This window comes from Hemiscyllium ocellatum, chromosome 33, assembly GCF_020745735.1.
Source record: "Hemiscyllium ocellatum isolate sHemOce1 chromosome 33, sHemOce1.pat.X.cur, whole genome shotgun sequence".
Classification (NCBI taxonomy): domain Eukaryota; kingdom Metazoa; phylum Chordata; class Chondrichthyes; order Orectolobiformes; family Hemiscylliidae; genus Hemiscyllium; species Hemiscyllium ocellatum.
The window spans coordinates 1,632,423-1,651,925 of NC_083433.1; the positions used below are offsets into that span (position 1 = coordinate 1,632,423).

The 19,503-nt window shown below is 40.0% G+C and overlaps 1 protein-coding gene across 6 annotated transcripts in view; it reads left to right on the plus strand.

The window, feature by feature from the left end:
- Positions 1–19,503, plus strand: part of LOC132831360 (RNA binding protein fox-1 homolog 2-like) — a 335,115-nt gene that overhangs the window by 141,943 nt on the left and 173,669 nt on the right. The window contains exon 1 of one of the 6 annotated variants that reach the window (XM_060849460.1): positions 9,000–9,091. The exons of the other annotated variants lie outside the window; for them this stretch is intronic. Coding sequence (XP_060705443.1) covers positions 9,071–9,091 — 21 coding nt within the window. The 5' untranslated portion in view covers positions 9,000–9,070. Of the gene's footprint in view, positions 1–8,999; positions 9,092–19,503 lie in introns of those variants that run through there. 6 annotated transcript variants of the gene reach the window in all.

Here is a 19,503-nt window from a genome sequence, read left to right on the forward strand (position 1 = left end):
ATCAAATCTACATTCTAAAAATCTTTACAATTGCTAATTCACTGCCTTGAGTGCAAATGGCTGTCTCCATAAACTGTTCTTGATGTGTGAATGGTATAGCATCTCTGGAGTTAATTCACTAATTCTTCACCTGAATAAGAGCTAAAATGAGTGAAAACTATTCAAAGAAAGAGCAAGGAATATGACTTGCATTGGTGAACATGCAGCATTCTGTGTTTGCACTGCCATGCACATACTTCTAGTGCTTGTTGTAATACCCCTTGTAATTCATTGAATAACAAATCTGTAGTGCTTGTGTTCAGCATTATGAGCTGCTAGGAGATGGGTCAGTCTCTAGATATAGAATCTGAACCATCTGCTCCTTAACTGACTTCAGGAAGATGTAGAAGTTCTCTAGCGTGTTCTGAGAGTAGAAGGAAATTGTAGGAAGGGAGAAGGCAAGGTTCACAATTGTGTTGCGACCAGGATGTTGATGTAATTTGAACAGTGATGCAGGTCCACCTCTGCTTTGTCTATTAGATCACAATAATCTGAGATTTTACTTCGGAGAAAGTGAGGACTACAGATGTTGGAGATCGGAGTCGAAGAGTGTAGTGCTGGAAAAATACAGCTGGTTGTGCTTTTCCTGCACCACACTGAGATTTTATTTAGGCTGTATTACACATTTGTCACCAATGGATGTTATGCAATTAACAATAAACAAGTTGCTTTTGCTGTCACTTGAAACAATGTATAACAGAAAAAGTTTTGAAGTGAAGTTTGTGGCTGTTAATCTTGAAATGATTTGGTTGAGGTGGAAATAGTCGTGTTCATGAGGAGTATTGGCTAACAGAGCAGAAGATTCTAGGTTGCATCAGAGAGGCCATTCCAGTAATCTTGTGTTTCTCATTAGTCAGATTACGATGGAACTGAATAAAATGTTAATCAGGCCACAACTGGAAAATGAGCCAATAGTGCTTGATGATTGGGGACAGATATGATGGGCTGAAGGGTCTTCTCCTATACAAGTCGTTCTGTAATAACACGACAGTTGTGTGCCTTTGCAACCTCGTGCTGTAGAAAATCGCCCTATAGAAGATCGCGAACAGAAAATCACTACAGTAGCGCCTCGACTTACGAACTTAATCCGTTCTGGGATCTAGATCGCGAACTGAAGCAATTTTCCCATTGTTCGGATATTTCCGGAGTCTTTTATCTTTTTTGCCTTGTGGAGGTTAGTGATGCCCCAAGAAAACGATCCAGAGAAACTTGTTTTTTTCTTTGTTGCTAAATTTTCCAAAAATGGGACATCACATTGTCATTTAAAATGTTCACTGCTCTGTTGGTCACAGTTTTGTTAGGGTGATGCCTCTCAACAAAAGCCTGCACTTCACTCCATTTGCTACAAATGTCTTTGATTTGAACACTTGATACATCTACCCTCTCTTCTTCCTCCTCCCCAGAATGCTCCTGCTGCATAACCTTCACCTGCTCTTGTTGAATTGCAACAGGATCTTCTGTGCTGAGTTCTTGTCTGTGGTCCTCCACCAGCTCCGCCACATCATCCTCATCGACCTCCAAGCCCATATTTTGGCCCAGGGTCACAATCTCGTTCACTACATTTACTGATGTGTCCTCCTCAAAACCCTCGAAGTCTCTCTCAGGTACACAATCTGGCCAAAGTTTCCCCCAGGCCGACTGCAACGTACGGAAAGAGACCTCACTCCATGCCTTATCAATAAGGCTTATGCAGTGGCGGATATTGAAGTGGTCCTTCCAGTACTGACCAAGGGTCAAATCTGTGTCGTTTGTGACCTGGAAACACCTGGCGAACAGAGCCTTCATATATAATTTTTTGAAATTTGCAATGACATTCTGGTCCATGGGTTGGATGAGAGGAGTGGCGTTGGGAGGAAGGAACTTTACGTTTATGAAGTTTTATTCAATGTCCAAATCTTCTTCCAAATTTGGAGGATGGGCAGGAGCATTGTCCATTACTAGAAGACACTTTAGTGGCAAATTATTTGTTTCAAGATATTCCTTGACAGCTGCTGCAAAAGCTTTCGTAAACCATTCCATAAAAATCATTCGCGTGACCCAAGCCTTGCGATTCGCCCTCCACATTACTGGGAGTTTAGCCTTCAACACATTATTGTGTTTAAAAACACGAGGATTTTCAGAGTGGTAGACTAACAGAGGCTTAATCTCGCAATCCCCACTTGCATTCGCGCACAATAAAAGCGTTAACCTGTCCTTCATTGGTTTGTGGCCCGGTAGTGCCTTCTCCTCTTGGGTTATGTAGATCCTTTTGGGCATTTTCTTCCAGAAAAGTCCAGTTTCATCACAGTTAAAAACTTGATGTGAGACATAACCTTCATCTTCAACAGACTTATTGAATTTCTTCACAAAGTCCTGCGCTGCCTTTTTGTCCAAACGAGCTGCTTCTCCATGCCTTACTACACTGTGGATTCCAGTTCGTTGACAAAATTTATCAAACCAGCCTCTGCTGGCTTTAAATTCTTCAACGTTAGCAGTACTTGTACTCGGCGGTGTCGCCAACAAATCACGGTGTATGTGTAGAGCCTTCTCGCAGATTTAGTCTCGTTAACACTATCTCCAGCAAGCTCTTTTTGATTTATCCAAACTAATAATAATTTTTCAACCTCGTCTAACAAGTTAGGCCTTTGCTTTGATAAAATAGTCACTTCTTTAGCCATGTCAGCTGCCTTTAGTGCCTCTTTGTTCTTTAGGATAGTACAGATAGTTGATTTTGCCATGTCGTACTGCATAGCGAGATCAAATATGTGAACACCATTCTCGTGTTTAGCTATTATTTCCTTCTTTGTTTCTACAGTAATATGTTTAGGCTTCTAAACACCACTAACACTACCTCTTTTCACTTTCTTGGGAGCTATAATGAGGGCTAATTTAATGCAAAAAACAAAAAAAAGCATAAGAGTGCTTGGACGTTGGATGTTCACAGCGTGCGCGCGCACGAACTGATTGAGATCATGCGGGGCCCGAGAGCTTTTGCGTTCAAAGCACACGTAGAAAAGCAGAACAATTACAATGAAACCACGGGCTTTTTACGTTCATACCTTGAATTTCGTACATACTTTGAAGCAAAATTTTACTTACAATCCTGTTTGTAAACCGATTTGTTCGTGAACGGGTTCGTTCGTATGTCAAGGTGCTACTGTATACCCATTCAGTAGAAAGTTTGTATTATCCAAGCAATGTCCACAATTTGATGATCACATTATAGCCAATTTGTGCTGACGAAGAGCGCATTATAGCAGAGCGACCTGTACTGGAAAACTCTGACTCTATCACGAGGTACAGACCATCAGCTGAGACTCTTAATATAGAGCAGTTTGTGCAGCAATGGAGGTTGAATCCGGTAACATAGAACAGCATCACAAATCAATTCTCTCATATAATTTGTTACCTTCTATAACGTACAAAGAAAATTGGGCCATATTATGAATGCTGACTGCAGGTTTTCTTGGTAAATAAAATTTTATCGCAGTGTTGAATTTTGCCAGGAACACCATCTTGCAAATAAAGGGTTCTTTGCCAAAGGGTTCTCGGCAATCCTTTGGTTTGGGTGCCTTGTACTTACTAATAAGGCTGCTGTGTACTATCATTACTGTTGTACTATAAGGTAATTTTTTTGGGGTCGTGCAGTTCCAAAATAAAGTTTATAGAGAATTATTTTTTTCTTTCCGTACTTCACCGAGGAATGGATTCCTCAGGTCTTGTTCCATTTGGGGTCAGGCTTCATTTGTGGTAGTTACTGATCATCAGCTGCTTGGACAAAGTGTGTTAGGAGGCTGTCTGACTGCTGTGGCACATTGTAGCCTGATTCTGTCCTCTCGGATGCTTTCATTGTTGGGTAATAATTGGAAGCAAAGTTTTCAACTTTAAAAAATCTTTTTCGCCTCGTTCATAGCATTAAAGCTTAATGTCTGACATTATCTGACTCAGCACCAAAAGACTGAACCTGAAACTTTCCTGTTCTGTGTGGAAGGGTATAGTATCTTACAACAAAAAGTGCAGAACTAATAAACCTATGACATTAGCAATGGAAGTTGTAAATCCAATTATATATTGTTCAGTCCCAAGGTAAAAATGTTGACCTCTTCTATTTGTATCTGTCTCAGTTTGATTCTGAAACAAAAGTGGAAGCTAGCAAATTACTCTGGCCTTGAAGACACTAACGCTAAGAAGTAGAGGCTACCATGGGACGACTTGTCCAATTACCCCTCTTGCTAATATCAGGGTTAGAAAAAAATAACTGGTTCTTCGGAATTAGCATTTTGTAATGCTATACTGATTCTAATTGTAACTCAGTCTAATCTTTTAAGAAAGATCAGATCTAAAAGTATAATGATTAAAATAATGGGAAATGGGATAGAATGCCAATATGAAAGAATTGGTGTTCAAGTAGAAATGAAGTTAGGCAGAAATGTTCTGGTACTAGAGACTGTGGTGATACATTAGCAAGGTACTCACTTTTTAAGCAAGCAAGAAAACAAAATAACTTCTACGTTGTGCAGTCTTCACAAATGTCCCATATGAATTCAGTTTTTGAGCTGAACTATTTATATTACTGCATGGACCTATTCAGGAGTTTTTAAAATTCATTCACAGGAGATCACTGGCTAGGTAGCATTTGTTGCCCATTCCTAATTGCCCAGAGGGTAGTTAAGAGTCAACCGAATTGGTGTGGGTCAGGAGTCATGTGTAGCCCAGACTAGGTAAGGATGGCAGTTTCCTTTGGTGAACCAGATGGGAAAATAAGCACAGGAATAGACCATTTTCACCTTCAAGCCTGGTTTACCTTACAAATGATTATGGCTGATCATCCAACTGATACAGTTCTCATGGAAAAGGGAGGAACAGGGTATCGAACTCCTTTTAAATAGCATTCAATGTTTTGAGTTTGTGCACTTTCTATTGCTGAGAATTCCACAGGCTTGTTACTCTCTGGTTGAAGAAATTTCTCCTTATTCGGTCTTAAGTGGCCTAACAGCTGTATCCTTAGACTATAACCCTGGTTCTGGACCCCTCCAGTCATCGTGAACAGCTATCCTGCATTTACCTTGTCCAATCCTGTAAAAAATTTTTTAGGTTTCTATAAGATCCGCCTTCTTCTTCTGAAGTCCAGTGAATGTTGTCTCTCTTCATCTGTCAGCTCTGCCATCCCAGGAATCTATTTGGGAGACTTTTGTTGTACTCCTGCAGTCGCCAGTTAAGAAGTCCAAACGGCACATAATATACCAGGTGTGGTCTCATTCCCATACAATTGCAAGATGCAGTTGTAGCAAGACATCCCTACTGCTGCACTCAAATCCACTCACTATGAAAGCCAATGCATCTGCATACTTACTTTCAACAACTGGTGTACAAGGACATCCAGGTCTCATTGCACCTTCTCCTTCTCAATCTCACTACTCAAATAATCCGCTTTCCTGTTTTTGCCACCAAAATGGACATCTCACATTCAACACAACATACTTCTTCTGCCATGCGCTTGCCTGAAACAAAATGCCTCAAATCAACTCAATTTCCCTAAGTTTGAGTTAATGAGTATATGTATGTGTTTTGAATGCGCTATCAGAGTGTGGGGTGTTCATCTAAAACAAATCTGAACTGATATTAGATAGACAGAAGCAAATCATCTGTGGCTGCCTGTGTCTAACTGAGAGTTGTATATATCTCTTTTTTTTGTCTACCCCATGATTACCCCATGTTTTGTGGTAATTTAAATCAGTTGGATACTACATTAAATTTTAATTTGTCCTATGCAAGTATTGTTAATACATTGTCTGCTGAAATATTGTTGATCGTATGATCCTTTCATGATCTTAGGAGTTCCAGAATTACTTTGTAACCAGTTAATTACTATTGAAATTGAAGGTTTTTCAATAACCTTGAAGCTTTCTGCCTTTTATCTCAGGTTAAGGGCGGAGATCGACTGAGTGCCCCAACTGACTCATTGACGTAATACTCAATTAACATTATGTTTTGTCCAGGGGCTGTTTTATAGATTCATAGAGTCATAGAGATGTACAGCATGGAAACAGACTCTTCAGTCCAACCCATCCATGTTGACCAGATATCCCAACCCAATCTAGTCCCACCTGCCAGAACTCGGCCCATATCCCTCCAAACCCTTCCTATTCATATATCCATCCAAATGCCTCTTAAATGTTTCAATTGTACTAGCCTTCACCACTTCCTCTGGCAGTTCATTCCATACACGTACCACCCTCTGAGTGAAAAAGTTGCCCCTTAGGTCTCTTTTATATCTTTCCCCTCTCACTCTAAACCTATGCCCTCTAATTCTGGACTCCCCGGCACCAGGGAAAAGACTTTGTCTATTTACCATATCCATGCCCCTCATAATTTTATAAACCTCTATAAGGTCACCTCTCAGCCTACTATGCTCCAGGGAAAACGGCCACAGCTTGTTCAGCACCTCTTTATAGCTCAAATTCTCCAACCCTGGCAACATCCTTGTAAATCCTTTCTGAACCCTTTCAAGTTTCACAACATCTTTCTAATAGGAAGGAGACCTGAATTGCACGCAATACTCCAACAGTGGTCTAACCAATGTCCTGTACAGCTGCAACATGACCTCCCAACTCCTGTACTCAATACTCTGACCAATAAAGGAAAGCATACCAAACGCCACCTTCACTATCCTATCTACCTGCAACTCCACTTTCAAGAAGCTACGAACCTGCACCCCAAGGTCTCTTTGTTCAGCAACACTCCCTAGGACCTTACCATTAAGTGTAGAAGTCCTGCTGAGATTTGCTTTCCCAAAATGCAGCACTTCACATTTTTCTGAATTAAACTCAATCTGCCACTTCTTAGCCCATTGGCCCATCTGGTCAAGATCCTGTTGTAATCTGAGGGAACCCTCTTTGATGTCCACTACACCTCCAATTTTGATGTCGTCTGCAAACTTACTAACTGTACCTCTTATGCTCGCATCCAAATCATTTATGTAAGTGACAAAAAGTAGAGGACCCAGCACCGATCCTTGTGGCACTCCACTGGTCACAGGCCTCCAGTCTGAAAACAACCTCCACCACCAACCTCTCTTCTACCTTTGAGTCAGTTCTGTATCCAAATGGCTAGTTCTCCCTGTATTCCATGAGATCTAACCTTGCTAATCAGTCTCCCATGGGGAATCTTGTCGAACGCCTTACTGAAGTCCATATAGATCACATCTACTGCTCTGCCCTCATCAATCCTCTTTGTTAGTTCTTCAAAAAACTCAATTAAGTTTGTGAGACATGATTTCCCATGCACAAAGCCATGTTGACTATCCCTAATCAGTCTTTGACTTTCCAAATTACATGTACACCCTCAGGATTACCTCCAACAACCTGCCCACTACCAACCGTCAGGCTCACCGGTCTATAGTTCCCTGGCTTGTCTTACTGCCCTTCTTAAATAGTGGCACCACATTTGCCAACGTCCAGTCTTTTGGCATCTCACCTGTGACTATCGATGATACAAATATTTCAGTAAGAGGCCCAGCAATCACTTCTCTACCTTCCCACAGAGTTCTAGGGTACACCTGGTCAGGGCCTGGGGACTTATTCACCTTTATGCGTTTCAAGACATCCAGCACTTCTTCCTCTGTAATATGGACATTTTGCAAGGTGTCACCATCTATTTCCCTACATTCTATATCATTCATATCCTTTTCCACAGTAAATACTGATACAAAGTGCTCATTTAGTATCTCCCCCATTTTCTGCAGCTCCACACAAAGGCCGCCTTGCTGATCTTTGAGGGGCCCTATTCTCTCCCTAGTTACCCTTTTGTCCTTAATGTATTTGTGAAAACCCTTTGGATTCTCCTTAATTGATGACACTGCACGTTGTTCATCCATACATCAGAATTATTTTATTTTGTGTCCTTGTAATAGACACTCTAATCCAGCATTTATACAAACGTACGCATTTCTTGAATGCAGACAATATTGTTGGCACTTTAAAAGAAACAGATGGGAAGCAGAAGTGGAAATTCCAGCTGTGGGCATGATTTAAAGACAGACCTGTCATTGTGGAGAAAATGGAAGTTGAATATACTGTTTGTGATGTGGAATGTAAAGCTCAATTCTAATTCTTGCTATCTTTAAAGTTCTTGAAAGATGCAGAGCTGGAAAATAAATTCCACTTAAGCAACAAATGTGCAGATTTGTTGCTGTCTTTTATTTTGTTTCCATTACCTTCCCCATTTCCTGGATTGACCAGGAGAATCTCCTTTTAGCGGACAATAGATAATAGAATCAGTAGAATTCCACAGTGTGGAAGCAGGCCATTTGGCCAATTGTGTTTACACCAACCCTCTGAAAAGCATCCCACCCAGACCCACCTCCCTCCCCTGTAACCCTGCATTTCCCATGGCTAATTCACCTAAACTGCACATCCCTAGACACCAATGGCCAATTCATCTAATCTCCCAGATGATAGTTAATATGGTGACTTTCAACTTAAACCAAAGACCTGAAGCCCAGTGTTTGATTTCTGATCTGTATTGATGTAGTTGTTCCCAGTAAAGTTGATAGCAGCAAAGTTGACTTCAGCACCAGATGCTATAATGGTTAGTGCTGACCGACTTCAGATCCTCTGCTTATAACATGAAGGAAACCACTGAGATTAATCTTTGAAGGGCATTCTGTGTCTAAGGAATTAGATTGCAATCTTAAGGAAAATAAAGAGGCGGGGGCAGGGGGAAAAAGTAAAAAAAAAAGCCAACTACGAATTTTAAAAAGTCATCACTGGAATAGTTGATTTAACTCAGGTTCTCAGCCCCACCCAACTTCGCTTCTCTCCAACAAAAAGCGCGCACAGGTTGTGTGAGCTGCTGTTGTGCCAGTCAGAAATTCCCTTCAGGCTGAACTGTTGCTCAGCAGCACAGGTAGGGTGGAAGCTGCAAGGGAGAGAGGGTTGTACCTAAAAACGAGGCAGGAAACGAGAGTAATCCTTTCAACCGACCTTCTTTCATGTGTGCGTATAGTTAGATGACTTTGTGGTTGCCATAATTGAGTGTGAATTCATTCAAAATGCAAATGATGTACCTTTGGGTAAGTTTGTTTATGGTCTGAAAGGTTCCTCAAAGTTTGAAGCAGTTTATGGTGAAGGTATGATAGGTTTCAGTGAGTGTTTGTGGCTTAGGCAGTGATGCTGACTATGAGTACAATAATATCAGTGATTCAAATGACAACAGATATGGGAGTGTCATAAATAGCATATGATCATAGAAATTATGCATCATTTGGTGTGTTCCTTTGATTTTTTTTGTATATAGCACAGCTGTTGCAAAAACTCAGAATTGTAGAGATTTCTGGTGCAGAATTATTATCCATAAATGTGCTGTTTGAGATTTTTTCCACAACATGAAAGATCACAGATGTGATCCATTAACACTGTCCCTTCACAGATACTACCAGGTCTGCTGAGTCTTTCCAGCATTTTCTGCTTTGTTTTCAGCTCTACAGCATGCAATATTTTGCTTTTGAATGTGTTTTGCATGTTTTTTTGTGAAAACTTTGTTGTATGTCATGACAGAAATGTTACTTGTAGGTAGTGTTGGGTGGGGGGGGTGAGGATGGTGTTTGGAAATGAGAATATCTAGCCTTTTCAATGTTTTTAGTTTTTCCTTTTTGATTATCTCATTAGTTTGTTCAGCAGGAGTGGCTCAGGGAGACACTGCGGATTTCTCCCTCTCTGTTGGGGAAGCACTTTACCTCTGCGCACTGCTGCCTTCGCTGTACACCACAGCTGTGCTCAGGAGCCAGGACACCTGGGGACTTGTATTCACAGACATGTGGTCCCGCTGCCTTGTCAAAGTGCTCACTGGACTGTGCTAATTCATTTTGTTATACGTACTGCATTTTATGGTTAGTGTTATTTTGAAATTTATGTTGTGTTCAGTACTGAATTAGAAATTCTGGTTCCAGCTTTACTCGACAAAAAAGATTGGCAAAAACAAGGGTGAAGTGATCCCTCCAATTTAGGATAAACTAGCAGATGCCCAATGCTTTTCTTCCCTCCCCAGAAGAAGATTTGAGAGTCTTTAAGAGAGAGCTCAGCAATAAAAAGATAACTCTCAGACACGAGTTTGAAAAATTTGATGGTCACTTTACTTGACCCATTGGTTGCAGGGTCTGCAACTGGAACTTCCAAGCTGTGAGCATACGATTGGGATTTTCAATCGGTGTGTTTGCTCCACACTTTTTCTACCTAAAGGAATGATGAGATCTTGATTGAATAAAAGTGAGTTAAAAATGGAAGGATATCAATTTACTGTGGCACTCTTGCTTAATCTGAAGGAGTTAGTTCAGTTACTCACAGCAATTTTATTAAACAGATGAATTGATTGGAAAGAGATTTTCACCAGCAAGGTGTGCCTTGCATTCCAACAAGTACTTATTATTTAAGTTGGTTACATCACAAAACTCTCAGAACTTGATCTGATTTACAAAAAAAAAGTCTGTTCAAGAGTATTTTCCTTCTGTCAGTGGAAAGAGTTTTATTCATTTACTTTTTCAGAGACCAGGTTTATGTGTGCAAAAAGACAAGTATATGTGAATAGAAAAATTATTTGCTCATCCTAAATATATTTCAAAACCTTCGGAACTAAATAATTTTTGTGTTTGGAAACCACTTGTAAGGATTCTTTCACTCAAAGTTAAAGAATAATCACGTTCACACTTGTAAAATGGGGCCAGAAGTATTTATGAAATAAGGCTTGAATATTAGTGTTGAGCAGCCTGTGCACTGTTGCAACATGCCACTTTGGCAAACATGAGTATTGCCTGAGGTATCGCTTCATTATTTTTACACAGAATAGTTTTTAGATTCTAATATTATAACCACGGCCGCTTATTGGATGCAAATATAGAACCGGAAGATCCTTGGCTCAAATTTTAGTCCATGTTATCAGATTTTGGTTTGGGTACTGTAATTGCAGTAGTCTAATGAAAGAGAGAATTCAACTCTGATTCTTATCCCTGCTTCCCTGCTGTACTGTGACATCTGTGAACAGGTGCTGTGTTGTGACTAGGGCAAATGAAATATTTTTGTCTTCATCTAAAATAGCTTGAGTTGAAATGGAAACTGGTCTTTCTAGTTAGCTTCCAATATGGAGGTTAGGAAGGGATTGTCTTTGGTAAGCAAACTCCACAAATTGCTGTACCTGAATTTTAGGCTAATTGAAATATACGTTGCTACAGTCTTTACAAACTTTTGAAGCTTTGGTACAAAGTGTGTTGTAACAAATGTTTTCATGTGAGTGATTACGTTTGAACCCTCTAAAACAAAAACAAAATCTGAAAGATGAAAATAAAAACACTAAAACTACTCAGCACATCAGGCAGCATCTAAAGAGTATGGGTTGTTCTACTTTAATGTGTGTTTTTTTAATGAGAGTTTGCTGTAACCCGATTGATGAATTGGTGACACTGTTTCTAAAGTGCAAACTTATAAAATCTGTGTTGGCTATAACATGATTACGTATACTGTAGCCAAAATTGCAGATGACAAAAAAAAATGTTGGGAAGGCAAGTGCTGAGGATGGTGTGCTGACTCTGCAGAGGGATGTACGTTAAGTGTTGGCAGATATGCCAGGAATGTAGTGGGGGAGAATATGAGAGAATGCACTCTGGAAAGCTCTGGAACAGAGGGATTTGGGAAGCCTCCAAAAAGCTAGCATCCAAGTTCAGCAGGTAATAGGGAAGGCAAATGGAAAGTTAGCCGTTTTCAAAGGGTTAGAATAATAAAAAATAAGAAGGTTTTGATAATACTGTACAAAAGCACTTGTAAGACTGCAAGTGGATTACTGTGAACAGTTTTGAGTGCCTAATCGAAAGAAAAACGTATTGATGTATACTTCCAGAGAAGGTTCACTCGACTGATACCAGGTATGGGAAAAACTGAGGACTGCAGATGCTGGAGGTCAGAGTGAAAGTGTGGTGCTGGAAATGCACAGCCAGTCAGACAGCATCCATGGAGCAGGAGAGTTGACATTTCAGGAATAAGCTCTACACCAGGAATGAAGAGTTTATGCTCGAAACGTCGACTCTCCTGCTCCTTGGATGCTTCCTGACCAGCTGTGCTTTACCAGGGGCACACTTTTTGACTTTGATGCCAGGTATGGAGGGACTGTCATATGAGGAGAGGTTGAGTAGATTGGGCTTGAACTCGTTGGAATATGGAAGAATGAGAGGCACATCTACCCTGTCAAGTCACCTAATATGTAGAAAGGATGCTCTCCCTTGTGGACGTGTCTAGGACTAGAGAGCATAACCTCAGCAGAAGTGTTGCACATTTAAAATGGAGGTAAGGATGAATTTCTTCTTTTAGAGGGTCTTGAATCTTTGGAATTCTTTACCATAGAGAGCTGCTGAGACTGAGTCAATAAGAACGTAGAAAATAGAACAGTACAATCCAGCAACAGGCTCTTTGGCTGATCATGTCTGTGCCAACCATGATGCCTTCTAGACTAATGCCATCTGTCTGTCAGTGATCTGCATTGCTTTATTTCCTGTCTATGTGTCTGTATAAATGCCTCTTAAACATTGCTATTGTATTTGCTTCTACCACCTCCCCAGGAATGCTTTCCAGGCACCTATTACCCTCTGTTTCTTTTTAAAAAAGAGCTGGTCTCACACATCTCCTTTTAAATTTGCCCCCCTCTCCTTGAACCTGTGTCTCCTAATATTTGATATTTCCACATTGGAAGTATTAGGTATATCCAAGGCTAAAATGGACCTATTCAATTGGTAACCTGGGTCATGGGGAAAGACAGAAAGGTGGAGTTGGGGGTAATCAGATTAGCTCTGGTCTCATGAGTGGCTGAGTGGGCTGAGGAGTCTACTTCTAATGGTGTTATAAATGCCTTGAAGCTTATTGTGTCTGAATGAAAGGGGCTCAATTCTCCAGAACTTACTTTCATTCTGCAAAATATATTCGGCAAGTAAAATTCAGTAGGTCTGGCAATATTCATGAGGCGGAGCCAGCATTCCTGTTTCAGGTTAATGGTTTTCCATCCGAACTCGGAAGCTGCAGATCATGCTTTTGTACTGAATAATCAATCTCTGTGAAGTGGTTACCTGATTATGAATTTGGTTAGATTAGATTAAATTAGATTACTTGCAGTATGGAAACAGGTCCTTCGGCCCAACAAGTCCACACCGAACCACCGAAGCGTATCCCACCCAGACCCATACTCCTACATTTACCCCCTCACCTAACATTACGGGCAATTTTGCATGGCCAATTCACCTAACCTGCACATTTTTGGATTGTGGGAGGAAACCAGAGCACCAGGAGGAAACCCACGCAGACATGGGGAGAATGTGCAAACTCCACACACACAGTCGCCTGAGGCGGGAATTGAACCCGGGTCTCTGGCGCTGTGAGGCAGCAGTGCTATCCACTGTGCCACCGTGCCGCCCTAGAATACCCAGAATACACTTCTGCTGAGGTTATGCTCTCTAGTCCTAGACACGTCCACAAGGGAGAGCATCCTTTCTACATATTAGGTGACTTGACAGGGTAGATGTGTCTCATTCTTCCATATTCCAACGAGTTCAAGCCCAATCTACTCAACCTCTCCTCATATGACAGTCCCTCCATACCTGGCATCAAAGTCAAAAAGTGTGCCCCTGGTAAAGCACAGCTGGTCAGGAAGCATCTGGGTCTTCCCAGAATACAGCAGGCCACATTAAATATTCTGGAAGAGAGCCCTACCTGAAGTTTTGACCCATAGGTCCTTCTGTTTTTCTGATATTCATTTGCTGTGACAGTGAGGCAAGACAGGGTGCTAATGAAATAAGGTCAGGATTTTGTGCCTTCAGCCTCTGCTCATGGTATTGACAAAATGTTAAATCCAGTGTGGTGATGTTGTGCAATGGACTTTCTTGACTTTACACCAGGAATTGGTCAGCTTCTGATGATTTTGTCTGATAAAAGCACAGTATAAGTGACTGACCCCTGGAGAAGGCTTTATGTAAGCTGGCACTGTTCTTTTAAAATAATGTTGTTGGCTGCTGAGAAACAGTCTAAATACTGAATCTAACTTGAATGAAATGTAGATGGCATTTGTGCCCATTGTTTCCCGCTCAAAAACCACCACCTTTGCTGTTCCTTTGCCACTAATAACACCACTTTTTTCGATTGCTGCGTCATTGCCAAAGTTGTGCTGCTGTTACTTAGATCTGTTCTATTAAGAGAGAGGGGAAAAAATGGAGCGGATCAGAAAAATGAGCATCAGCTTGGAGCCAACTGAGTGTGGAATTGTAAGTGGCAGAAGCAGCTTCCTGTAATCTGCCTGCTTATTGACCAGCCAGTTGAGCTTAATCCCATTAGGAAGGAACTGGAATGTTTCATCGTACTAATCTATGATTAACTCTGCCCAGCCTGTTTCCACGGAAGCCTCTTTAACCTTGTTTAAATAAAGATTAAAGTTAAGAGATTACAAAGAACCATTTGCATCTGCATCTCTTGAAGCACTTCTTACCTAAATATTATATGCAATGTTTTGAACTGCTATAGAAGAATGCAGTTCTAAAACCTCCATAAGGTGGTGAAGGTTCATGCAGCTAGTTGCCAATATAATGAATTTTGAGGTTGTTTGGAGCAGCTTGTGCGGAAAATACAAAAATAAGCATGTGATTCCTTGATTAGGAATGTCTAACATTCCTGGATATCCAATCATATGATTTTCAGTCACTTGACATTTGATCATACGATATTTGCCTGCACTTTAGAAACCTTGTTGCAGCAATCATAAAATTTAACTCAAATAGCTACATGGTCCCTGTGTATATTTAGTCTTTGCTTCTGATTTTGCCTCAGATGTTGGTAGCATGAGAGTTAATGCTTGTGATAAAGCAAAAAAATGCTAGAAAGATATCTTTAGGAAGTCACTTTTGTCTTAGTGAACACTCAGGGTCTATTACCTGAGATATCTAAATTACCTTTCATAATAGGGAAAGCTGCTGTTAGTTGTTCATGCTCTGCAATTTCAATGCGCTGCTTGTTGTTAGAGCAGGATTAACATTCTTGGCTACTACTTCAGCTAAGTGCTCATCAAAGCACTTAAACTGCAAACCGATTATTGCAGGTGAATCCTGATTGGTCAGATTTCTGCTAGTGAGGCTGAAAAAATTCTCTTGTTTCGAACCAGATTGATTCAGCAGCAAGTGCAATAGTTAACATTTGTTTTGGTTATTGTTAAAGTAAAAGTGACAAGATTAATGTACTGACTTGTAAAGGTGGAAAAATTGTCAAATTTCAATGGAGCTGTGCTTCCAAAGGTGGGTGTTTTCTGCACTACAGCTACCTTTCACTGAAACGACCACTGGCATTAGAAGGCTGCTCAGGAAAAATCGTTCTCTTTATAATTTAGACTTAACAGTGCTAAGAAGAATCTTACCTTTCCAAACTGGCTACTGATTTTCCCAGGAATAAGTTTAGATTTTCTGTATAATTTAAAATCCTTTTTTTAGAATGTATAATTTTCTTAAGTCATTTAAAACTTAGTTGAGATCTCTTTTAAATGTATACTTTGAACTATCTACTTATTCTCTTGTCACCAGAGTGGCTGTTAAGATAAGTAAATTCACAGTCAGTATGTGAGGAGCCATTTCTGTGGTGCTCACCTCGTTAAAATGGATGGACAATAGCCTAGCAATGTGCTCTGAGTAGGAACACCAATCATTATGTCTCAGAATTGTAGAATTATTTATGTTAAGATATGAACAAGGATTCAAGAGATTTAATTACTGTATCTCTTGGCCTTTGATATGTGGAAGTGCAAGAATGCAAATGAAGAATGCAATATCCTTTATCCCAGATTGTCTGGTGCAGTGCTTGGGAACCCAGCCCTCTATTTCAGGAGACTCTTGGACTATTCCAGGAACTATTTGGCAACCTTAATTTGGCATTCTTTTGTAGCCTTTACATTATCTGAGTTTGTAGGTGAATGACCTAACTGCATTACTGTACGTTTATAATTTTTAAAAAAAATCTATTCAATCGATTTCTCTAATCAATCTGTTCAGAGATGTTATTTTACTCCTTTGGAACAGATGGGACTTGAGCCTGGGTCTCCTGGTTCATGGATAGGGACACTACCTCTGCACCACAAGAGGGCCCTGTCCATGTTTATAATGTATAGAATGGAAACATTCTGAATCTGTGCATGCATGAATAGCTTTTTTTGTAAACTACTGCTTGTCTGAACTAATAACATGCTGCCTGCAAAAGCCTTAATTTCTTTCATAAGCCACCAAAGAGCTGAACCTGGCACCAGGTGTTCAATGGTTAATGTAGGGAGCTTCATAAGGCATCAACAGGTGAGTAACAACCAAGTTAAGAGGTGCCTCATCTTGGGGATTGAATATACAGCCATAATTTAGTGACCCACTTGTTGAACAGGATTTAACAATGCTTCTAGATAAATGTCCCCTTTTTATTTGATTCACTCTCAATCCTTTTCTTCACTTCTTTGCAGACATCAGTACAATAAATAGCTTTAAATTAGTCTTGTTCACTTTGTGGTATGCGTTTAAGTGAATGCTACAGAGCAAGTGACCTTTTTATATAAACAAACTTGTGTATGCTATAAATAGGATGTGATGGCTAGCTGTGCATTATAACTTGTCAGTCTCTTGAGTGGATATGCAATGTGTAAGAGATTAAATTACTTGAGTTATCTGGTCAGCTTCACTTAAAGGAATGAAAGTCCTGTTTCATGACTGCTCATTATACACACATCCAGTATAAACTTCTGAAGCAACTTGTCCATATATGTGTATTGTTATACTACAAAGCGTGCCTATTTTGGGCAGAGGACAATGAAATGTCCACTTTACTCACGTGAAAAAGAGTTCATCTATGCAGTACAAGAACTTTTACATGGTGCAAATTATTCCCTGGTTTGTAAACTCATTTCCAAAGGGTTGCATGATAATGCTCGTAAGAGTGCTACCCATCTTTATTGAAAAATTAAAATGAGAAAATTCAATATGCACCTAAATCGCAGACAGTTTTCTAATTTAGAATATTTTCTAATCATGTTATGACACACTTTTGGAGTAGGTGGGACTTGAACCCAGATCTTCTAGCTCAGAGGTGGGGACACCACCACTGCACCTCAACAGCCTTCTACATTTTGAAGGAGCACAGACAGTATCGTTAATAAAAAAAAAGAAACAAATGGCAAAGATGGATTGCCCATCAGGCAGTGAGGACCTTGACCTGAGCTTGTTTTCATATCCTCTACATGACCAAATTTGGGGAGCAATGTTGAAGGCCTGAGCTGGCACAAGAGTGCCCATTAAATATGGGCATTGAATAGGATACAGCAGAGCAGAATTGTTCCCGATGATGGAAGAAAGTATTTTATTGGATAGAAGATGATAAAAAATCTGGAATTCTATCACATGACATCAAGGATGAAGAAAATTGAAAAATTCAAAATGGACATGCAAATTTTGTTAGGTAAGAATATTGAAGGCATAAAGAGCAAAAATTACTAAGTGGACTAAGGATAAATCAGCTGTGATCTACCTTAATGAGGGAGCAGGCTTGTGGGACTGAGAAGCTTCATGTTCCTATGCTTGCTTTAGTTTGTACTCTGGATGATTTGTTTTCCAAATCTCATTGACAAAATTATTAATATTTAAATCCAATGGTAGTATGGCTTCTAAAAATGCTTTTCCAAATGCCTTAAAGGAATGCGTACACTTCAGTTGTTTCAAGACTGCAGGTAGATGATTGCCAATGTGAGCAAATCCAGGGAACAATAAGAAATATGTTTGACAGCAATTGGTATCTCCTCCATATGTAATAGGTATCCAATTGGTATCTCCTCCATATACAATAGGTATCCAATTGGTATCTCCTCCATATACAATAGGTATCCAATTGGTATCTCCTCCATATACAATAGGTATCCAATTGGTATCTCCTCCATATACAATAGGTATCCAATTGGTATCTCCTCCATATACAATAGGTATCCAATTGGTATCTCCTCCACATACAATAGGTATCCAATTGGTATCTCCTCCACATACAATAGGTATCCAATTGGTATCTCCTCCACATACAATAGGTATCCAATTGGTATCTCCTCCATATACAATAGGTATCCAATTGGTATCTCCTCCATATACAATAGGTATCCAATTGGTATCTCCTCCACATACAATAGGTATCCAATTGGTATCTCCTCCACATACAATAGGTATCCAATTGGTATCTCCTCCACATACAATAGGTATCCAATTGGTATCTCCTCCACATACAATAGGTATCCAATTGGTATCTCCTCCACATACAATAGGTATCCAATTGGTATCTCCTCCATATACAATAGGCGTAGACCCAGAATGAGGATCCTGCTTTCAGACATCCATTTTTTTGAAGACATCCATTTTTTTGAAGACTACGTTCAGCTGAACAAGGAACATTTAAATTGGGAAGTTTTTTTTTCTCTGAAAGTTATTGGTCTGTGGAATTCTGTTCTCTAAGTACCCATAGAGGTGGTCATTGAATATTTTCAGTTTAAATTAGACAGATCCTTGATTGACAAGACACTCAGTATAGGAAAGTAGGGGCCAATCAGATTAGCCATAATATTCTCAAGTAAGGTGGAATGAAGTCGCTAGTTAGAAAGTATAGTAATTTCACCTTGCAACATGATGAGCATCATTGTCTCGGAGTTTTGCACTTCATTCCACATGAACTTTGGAAGAAGTTGGAGGGTATGCTCTGAGTAGGAGAGGAGGGTTGGCTAACATTTGTGCCTGGGTTATTGACAGTTACAAAAAATGATGAAGAAGTCTAATGGAATATTAGCCTTCATATCTCGAGGACCACAGTACAAAAGAGTAGAGTCATAAAAAGGTTTGATTTAAGCACACTTTGTATTACCGTAAACATGGAAAGATATTTTGGCCTTCGAGTTTAGTGGAGATTTATTGGAATGATGCCTGAATGCTATGGATTAAATTGTTTAAAAAAGAGGTTGCACAAGACTAGGGTTGTATATCCAGACATTGAGAATAATTAGGGACAATTTGATTAAAGCTTTCAAGATATTAAGGGATGTGGTGGACAAAAACTACTGTTGCTGGTTGGGGAATCTAGCCTAAATACAGAGGAACCTTGATTATCCGAATGACACGGACGGGCGGGTGGGGGGCGAGTATTTCGTTCAGATAATCGAATGCCAGATGATATAGTTTATCCAAGCATTGGGACCTTGCAATCTTGTCCAGATAATCTGAAATGTGGATAATTGAGGTTCCTCTGTATTAGCACCAGACCTTTCAGGCATGATGTTTAGAAACATTTCTACATCCACCGTATAGAAGATGGTCAGAACACCCTTCCAAAACGACATTTGATGTTGAGTGGGTTGTACGTCACCAGAGATTGATTAACAGAAATTGTCAAAGGTATTCAGGAACATGAAATAAAG